The sequence below is a fragment of the Meleagris gallopavo genome, chromosome 13, assembly GCF_905368555.1.
Source record: "Meleagris gallopavo chromosome 13, MGAL_WU_HG_1.1, whole genome shotgun sequence".
Taxonomy (NCBI): Eukaryota; Metazoa; Chordata; class Aves; order Galliformes; family Phasianidae; genus Meleagris; species Meleagris gallopavo.
The window spans coordinates 13431733-13440711 of NC_139416.1; the positions used below are offsets into that span (position 1 = coordinate 13431733).

The following is an 8979-nucleotide window of genomic DNA, read 5'->3' on the forward strand; positions in this document are numbered from 1 at the left end:
ATTTACTCATCCATGTAGAAAAAAATCTGATTCCTTTACTTTGATTTGAGATGACAAATACAAATAGTAACAACTGGTGAAAAGTACTTTAGGGACTTTAAGATGAGGGAAGCCCTCTTGATCCTCCCCACTGGAAGGGATGTCTCTTTTGAATCAAACTAAATTCAGCACATCAAAGTTCACATGAAAAAGGAAATGCTTTTGGAGTGTGCACAGAACAGCAAACTGTAACCATGCTTGTTTAGTTTTTAATGCTCTCTTCTCTACGGTGGAAGAGGGAATGGTTACTTACAAGTGTACTGGAAACCACTGAACCTTTCTCCAAAGTCTTAAACTTGATATCACGCTTGTGAAAAATGCAGGGAAAGCACATTTTCTCAGATTTGCCTTGTGAACTGTGATATGGTACAGATTAAAATCAGTGTCGCATGCTTTGCTTTTTACATGATGTTCTGGTAATAAATTTCAAAGATGGGTAAATGCGTTTGCTGATTTCTCCAATTCTGTCTCATCTGTGTATTCACGCTGTGCTATAGACTCCTAAAAGCTTGATTTGGCTAACAAGATTTATAAAATAACATACCTGCTGCTTTGGAGTCATTGTTGGATATTCTTAAAGGAATACTGTCCATGTTACAGAATTGGTGTTGTGGGTTACTTAGATAGGTTTTGTTTGAGTAAAAGTTACTGTGGTTTTTGGTCGATGTTTAGAATCAACCTTCTATCCAGTGGAATTCATACAACACTGTATTCCATGGTTAATTTCCAGTTATGTCCTCAGTCAGAAAGTGTTTTTTCCTTATTAGTTTTTTTTCATCATTGCAATTTTTCTTTTGTTCTATCAGATTTTTTTTAATGTCTGGTATTTACTAATTGAGTGAACCACTTGGTAAAATTAAAGGTGTAATACTGAGTTCACTGCAGCCAGCTTTCAGAATAAGGCTGACAGATGGAAAAGACATTTTGTGCCCAGTATCCATTAAATTTAATTGAAACTTGAAAGCTGTATTTGTTTAGTGTCTTCAGAAATGTCATACCACCTTCTGTATCAGACATTCACTAATGGTCTTGGGTGCATGGACCTCAATTCAAGCTTTTAATGTACTGTGGGACCCACTTGTTCTCAAGTCAGCATTTTATTTCTAGCTTCTATGCCATTATTCTTAAAAAAAAGTCAATAGATCTATGTACAGATGGCAAATCCTATTAACATAAAAGTTTCTTGCCTCAATATATCCTGTTATGCCAGGAAAAATAGTATGATAAGGCTATGGCAAAGCCTTTCTGTGGCCTTTATTTTGAGTTTTCTGATGTTTTTCCACCGTGACAGTGAGGAATTCTTGATATCTTCCAATTTCCAGTGATTTAGTAGTGTTCTGCATGCCTCACATTGGATATTCAGTGAAACACAACTGAATGTGAGTTCATCAACACTGAGACCCCATGAGTTCTAAAACTTCACATGAAAATAAGCTCCTCATCAGAGCCATTCATAAGAAGTTGTTGTTTCTTTCTTGTATAGGCTAATTGCTGCCAGTTATTAAATGTCTAATGGTACTGGTAAGACACTATTCATTAAAAGAAACAATTAAAAATGTGGGGAAAGACAAAGGAAGAAAATACTCAATCATGCAATTAGAGCCAGCGTGGTCTATCACAGCCACTGCCTGGATGTGGCATTCTTTCTGTAGGAAAGCAAAATATACTAATTAACCATCATAGGTCAATTAGAGAAATATTTCACATTTTCAATGAAAGTAAAATTTCTTCACAAATATTTTGCAAAGAGGAAAAGAAATTAATCTAATGAACAACCTGTCAAGATTAATTCCCTGATCCTGTTTCTCACCTCAGCTTTTGTATTGCAGTACCATTATGTAGGTATTACTTTACTCAGAAACTCCATTAAGATTTGCATCCCGTTTTGGCAAACAAGGCAGAAGTGAAGCCTTAAAAAACCTCTAAAAGCTGTTTAACCATATTCATTTTGTTTAAAGCAGCAGTTTGAATGGCATTGCTCATAGCGTGCCTCGCACATACTGCTGATTTTGAAGAAAGGCAATCAGGATTTTCTATAAACGTGAGCTTGTAAGTTATCAATATCTTATCTTTCTTTCAGGTGAAGGAGGCCATGCAGAGAATCCATGACCGAGGTAACATAGGAAAATTAATTCTGGATGTGGAGAAAGCACCCACTCCCCTGGTGAGTGCAAAGCACTACGTACGTGGCGTACAGTCTCACAAGGTAAAGCGTGGTAGTGACATTTGGAGAAATGTCCCTTGCAGTTTTCTTCTATACTGTTTTCTTCTAAATCCATAGCACCTAAATAGAACCCATAATTATAATTTATATTTTTAGCCCATGGTGGAACACAGTTGTAACTCCTGCAGTTCCAGCAGTTAGATTTCTATGCGGCATAGCCGTCTCCTCTCCAGAAATGTGCCTGCCACTCTTAAATCAGGATAAAACTGCCAAATCTATTTGTGTGATCTATTTGTGATTTACTTCTCTAAGGATCTAAACACTTCCCATCCATTAGCTGCTTTAAAGAATCATATTGTCTATCTCCAGAAGAGCACATTACATACATTTTGTGAACGTCCTACATAGCTGCGTTTCTTTTCTGAGAGTCTTAATGCCATTCTGTGATAGGTACCCAGATCAAAGTCCACTTGTGCAACTGTCCTAAAAGCAGCTTCCAGTTACATAATTCAGCTGTAATCCTTGAGGGAACAGTTCATAGTTTTAACTGAAAGTGATGTCATACCAACAAAACTTCTGTTCTGGCAGAACATTTGTTTTCTTGCTGCATCCATGACTTCTTCCATTTTTAAAGTCACTTTATGAGATGAATCAAACCGAAACAAGACTGGGTAAATCAATGTGATAGGTGCTCTGATTTTCTTCATCTTTCATCCTGTAGATGGCCAACGACAGCACAGAGACAAGTGAGGCTGGAGAGGAGGAAGAAGATCACGAAGGGGACAATGAGAATAAAGAGCGCATGCCATTCATCCAGTAACAGCCAGAGGTGATGGAAGCAGAATGATTGATCGAGTAGAAGGGAACAAGACTGGGAAATATTCTCTGCATCAGTGAACAAATGCTGTAGTACAGTGTGTGTTGTATTTGTCTGCAGTCAGCTGAGCTATGAGCTGTTGATCATTGTTTTGAACTCAAGTGCCATTCTCATCCAGTGCAGTATTATGACATTCCTGTGTAAAACCCAGTTTCCCTGTAGGAGTCCCATGGATTTTTCTGTTTCAGTTTAAAAGCCTCATTAACTTACTGTGTAATTTTAGATGGGCATCTTTCTCATGCAAATTCCAACTTTTTGCATAAAGTTATTTGGAGGGTTGAGCTTTTTTTTGCAAGTTGACGACCACAGTAACAAAAAGTATTGCCCACTTGCTGTGTTGAAGATTCTGCTAATTGGAGGGAGGATTCTTAATTTTGTGAATTTTTCAGTGTTACAATAGTTTTCCTTTTATGAACCACAGATAGAAGTTTCAAAAATGGTAAGTTTATTTTCCTTTATCACGCTTCCTCATTTTATAAGCAATCCTGTCTTCATTTTCAAAAATACCTCATTTTGAGTTGTGGAATCTGAAATTGTGCAAGACACCATTAATTGACAGACAGACTTTGATTGCTATTGCATAATCATATTAGCCATCAGCACCAGTAATTAAACACTTCATTCAGAGTGTCAGCTATCTTGCTTTCCTGTTGATCTGAGTTATCGCCCCATATGTTTTAGGCACCAGAGGTCAGTTAGCTACTCATTTTAGAGCCAGAACAATTTGCATTGTTACTGACAGTTCAACATCATGTTCTACGAAGGATGCATTGACTTATCTGTGTCTAAAATCCGGAACATTTGTAAATTTAACTTTTAAATCCTATTAGTAAGGATCACTCTTCAGTATGTGGAAAGAATTTGTTGGCAGAGTTTACTACTCTGAAATCACTATGTATTGATCAACTATGAAGCTGGAGCTGAACTTCTAAAGAAGTTAACCCTTTTAAAAGTGACTTTTAGACCTTAATCCCATCACAAATTATACATGGGGATAACTTTACCTAGGCGAGTAATTCCATTAAAAGCTCTGCTCCATGTGTATGGTTATATTTGTGATTATTTGAAGGATCAAATATACAAAGACCAGCTAGTCTATCTACCTCCCACTAGTGGAAATATGTCTAAACCTGACAAAAGTAAATATTTTTTCTTGACTTTCACCTATCCAAACAGAAGCTACTCAGGTCCTCGGTGGTCTTGTTGAAATAAACATTTTAAAATAACTGCAAACAACTTCAGTAGAAATGCTAAAAGAAAGTCAGAGACCTTGTTATAATGCCATGTATCTTTGAATTAATATATTTTTAGTATATTTTTAGCAAAAGAAGTTATTTCTCCAGGCATGGTTAGTTGTGCTCCTAATTCTACAAATATGTAGTTGTGATAGAAGTTGAAAAATATACAAAAGGGGAGAGGGATTGCTTCTCAGGCTTTTCTCAATGTGAAAGTAATTGTGAGTCTGGATTACTTTTACGTGTGGTTTTAGAGGATTGTGGTTTTTTTTTTTTTTTTTTTTTTTTTCTCCTACTTGTTTAATCTTTGCTGCCTGAGTATTTATGTCCATCTCTTCATACCGTGCTCATGAAGTTGCTGTCCTACTGTTCTAATAGTAGATAATTGTGCAGAATGTTCATTCTAAGCAAGTTTCCCTTCAGTTGAACAAATTCAGAAATGATGAGAAGAACTAACTGTGGAGGAAAATGCCAAAAAAAGCTTTTGTTGAAATATTAGTCAAAACAAACTTCAGTTTTCCTTAGATATTGAAGCAGAACTTCATTCTAGTTGATTTTCTTTCTGTGTTGGACTTACCTAGGCTTCCGGTGCCATGTCAGACCCAAACAGGAACTCAATATGCAGAAAAAATATATATTCAGTGAGTTTTCCATGTGTTGGGATTGCCCAATGAGCTTTTAAGAAAGGCCATTAAGTTTTCACAATTCAGTAGGAAACATGCCCAATTTTGTTTTGCAGTTAGTGTAACAATGTTGTCCTGCAACAAACCTTAACATAACTAGAAATTTTGATTTGACGCCAAAGTGAGCAATATTGCTGGTGATCTTTGAACTGGCAGTAAAGTGGCATTCTCAAGGCCTTAAATTAGTAGGGCAAGCAGAATAGCAAATCCATTCTTCTGTTATAAACCACAGTATGGTTGGCTCTACAGTTAAATTTCCCTTATAGATAAATAGAGAGGGGTGAGATGGTGGCCATGGCCACAGGCACCATGGGGACAACAATCAGATGAAATAATTTTGGCTAGTCTTTCTGGTTTTGTTAGCAAGGCAAAAATACTTTTCATGCTAATTCATACCAATTTCAGGGCCATTTTCTGATCAGCAGAATGTCAGGTAATTGCAATGAGTACAGAGGACTATTCTGGATCTACCTAAGCACTACACAGATCAGTATTACAATCATTGAGCTAAATTCTACTCTGTGTTTTAGCGATATTAATATGGTACATATGAAGGTTACTAATGAAATGAACGAAAGTTTTCAGGTGCCTGTTTCGGAAGCAGGATTTGTGCTTGCAGAATTTGGCCCATAAGCCCTAAGTACTTACTAGAATACCACAAACAGTAGTATCACATTTGAAGTGGTAGAGGGCATGCTATACAAAATGATGGTGAGACTGTTGTTACAGAACAAGTCTTATTGCAGTAGAAATGAAGGTTTGTGTTTACTACTAACACTTGTGTTTAAACAACTGTAAGACAATTTGATAGTTTCTTCAAGTGAAACAAATTATTTCTTAAATTGCCTTAAAGGAACTGTGAAAGCTTCTCTTTATCTTAAGCCTGATTGAAGTGAACTGAAACACTGTTTAATTGTATTTGTTGCTTTAGAGCTTTTGTTATATTGTGCCTACAAAGCAAATTATGTTTACATAAAAATATAAATAAAATATTGAGCATAGCATTATCCCTGGCTTACATATTTTATTCTGATACGCTGTTTCACATTAGGGAGCTGACTTGGAATTGTTTAAGAGGAAAATTTGAGGTCTCATTTTCCATTTCAGTTACTGAAGGATAAACAAATATTTGGTTTTTTTTATTACAGAATACATCAAGGATATTAAAATGGCTGAGCGTGCTACTTTGCCAAACATTAATAATTTAGTATAAAATGTTGAATGTTACAATCTAGGAACTGCAAGACATTGTATAAGCACCATTTATGAAGTGTCAGTGAAGTGTGTTATTTTGATAGGGATAAAAAGTAGTTTGCAGAATTTTTGCCCTCAGATTGCACTGGGAAAAAGCTTGACACATAAGTTACCCTCAGAGAAAAGGTTCTTTTAAGAAGAGAAGTTACTCAAAGGGAATAATCTTAAAATAGGATCCAAAACAGCCACCTCCAGATTAGCTGATAGAAAGCACAAGGACACGATTGAATAAAAAATCCTATTATTCCTAGATCTTGGACTTAACTAAGGGCTTCAAGGAGGTGGTTCAGTTGACATGGGATGTAAGATTATCTTTCCTGAAATGATTCTTACACTTTTTCTTTCTAAGTACTTTTTATGGTTACCAAAATTTAACAATGATCTCAAGTTTGTACTTGAGTACATGTCTTTAAAGATCTGCCTGCATGAAAGGAAGAAATGGTTCAATGAACTTCAGTTTAATATCTGAATGAAGAGAAAATGTTAGCTTTGGTTAATTCCAGTCATGCCAGACTTGTTCTAAAGCCTGTTATGTCCCTGGAAAATCTCACTGCAGTAGTTACTGGATCAGTCCTATAATCTAAAAGATATGAACACATGTTGATTGAAAAGAGGAGCAGAGGAAATTTCTGCCCTCTGTTTCCCAGCATTGATAAGCAAATAATGGTCAGTGCATCCCAGATCACAGGCTCAGGATAAAGCTGAAAGCAAACAGCCTTTTGCAAGCTCTCTGTGATCACTAACAAAGCCCTGCCTTTTGCCAGCTTTTCCACTGGGCCATCAGTGGAAAGGCATAATTGTCACACAATCTAATACACAGTGGCTGCTGCTACCAGCCAAGCTGGGATACAGATTTTGTGTGGTTTCCGACCAGACAAAATGCAATAAAATCATCTTAATTTGCTGAGTATCCCTGATCCTTACTCCATTCCCTCTTTTTGTGCTTGTCTCATTTTCTGTGTGCTTAGCCATTAATCCTGGTGGCTTTTGCCAAAACATACTCTCCTACTGTGATTGTGTCTGCCAGCACACAGCACAGCAGCCACAGCTCATAGAGGACCATGGGGGAGAGTCCTTTGCCAGCCCTAAGCCCCTTGGTGTGAGCTGGTGCTTTGTTTCTCTCTGAAAGGAGCCAGGACAATCAATACTCCATAACCGATATCTGCACCAAGGCATCTCTTTTCCAAGTAAATTTTAACATCTGGCAGACACTCTAATATTTTCCTGCGAGAGAACAGGTTAGAGTATAAATGCAAATGTGGCTTTATCTGATCAGCCCGCACTGTTGTGCTGATGAATTGCCTGCAGTTGATCCTAACTCAGCCATTGCTTTCGTGTCTGTCTCAGCCTTCTCTGCCGTGCATTTCTGCAGCTTTCTGCATATAGGCTTAGAGGATGAATTGTAGGGAAATAATTATGTATATCTCTGCCTAGGAGTAGCAAACGAGCAGAATTTACAGATTATCTGCTGATTTATTTACATGTTTTACATCTATTCACTATATGCCTGATTAGATTAATATGTATTTGTGGTGATTATACTTCTCTTCTAAGGAGGCTTGACTTCCATCAGCAGTGGTTAAAAAGCCCATCCATATATTTAGGGATGATGAAGAAGAAGCCATTTGTCAAACATTCAGCGCTCTCTCCACTAGTTTCTAGGGTTAGAAAAATTGACACTTTCTTCATCAGCTGATTCCTGTCCTTCATTTGTCAACAGAAGCGTTTTCAGGAAATGTAACAGTCTGTTAACAAGTTCAGACTTCCTTTTAGTAATTATACATCCCAGTAGCAACCTTGAATCCCCAGTTAGGAAAGGAGAGGGCTGAGAAAGAGTTGGAATCCCTCTAAATTTGTACACACAAGCATGCTTTGGACAAGGGTTTTCTTGTGTGGAAGTCTGGGCTGCAAAAATACAGGTAAGAGTATGTGTTAGATGTTACAAATGTTGGTATTTATTACTTGGGAGCTTCTCCTGTTCAAAGATAGTATTGGGGAGAGTAGTCTATTCATGTCAGGAACTGTCCATTGCTTATAAATAAGCTCATACTCTCTTATAAGTAAGGGCATACTCTCTGTTGTTTTGCTTTGCTTTGATTTTAATTAAAAAAGCTAGTTTATGCCCCAGGGAGATGGTTAGCTGGAGCAGCCCATGCTCCTGCAAAGCAGAGCTAATCAGAGAGGGATGCTGCAGGGTGCTGTGCGTCAGTCAGTGCACTATCACTGCACACCCCTCCCTGTCAGCCTCCAAGGGTTTCTGCTTTTGCTCTTCTTTACCTCATCACTGGTAATATGATTCAGTTCAGGGAAAGTGTTCAGTGCTCAGTTTTGCTCCTGTCTCTGCATACACACATTTGCCAGGCAGCAGAACAACCCAGCAACAAGGACAAGGCAGGTAAGTTGGGCAACTGCACCATCGCTCCCTTCTCTGGCCAGGCAGGCTTACACAGAGCTGAAAAAGGGGAAGGCTCAAAAGTTGCTGACTTCTAGAGTGTAAAGGGGTGCCTGATGCTCTGCTGTTGCTTAAGGCTCTGTCCTCCCTGGAACAACACTTAACAACCACTGTCTTGCATCAGGTTGATAAGGGAGTCCCAGTCTTCTTTGTGGGCTTCTGGAGGCCCTGCAGCGCTCAGTGATTGTTCTTGTTCTCTGGTAGTGCCTCAGGAAAATTAATTCTTTACCTCCTGGAGAATACTGGGTCATGCCCACTTTGATCCCCCGCGGAGA

At 38.0% G+C, this 8979-nt stretch overlaps 1 protein-coding gene across 2 annotated transcripts in view; it reads left to right on the forward strand.

The window, feature by feature from the left end:
* VAT1L (vesicle amine transport 1 like) overlaps positions 1–6005 on the forward strand; it is a 46161-nt gene extending 40156 nt beyond the window's left edge. Inside the window, exons 8-9 of one of the 2 annotated variants that reach the window (XM_085234895.1) lie at positions 2120–2245; positions 2925–6005. In XM_085234895.1, the coding sequence (XP_085091021.1) occupies positions 2120–2245; positions 2925–3023 (225 nt within the window). In that variant the 3' untranslated portion in view covers positions 3024–6005. The remainder of the gene's footprint in view (positions 1–2119; positions 2246–2924) is intronic. The other variant, XM_085234897.1, reaches the window with a different exon arrangement.
* Positions 6006–8979: the final 2974 nt, after the last annotated feature.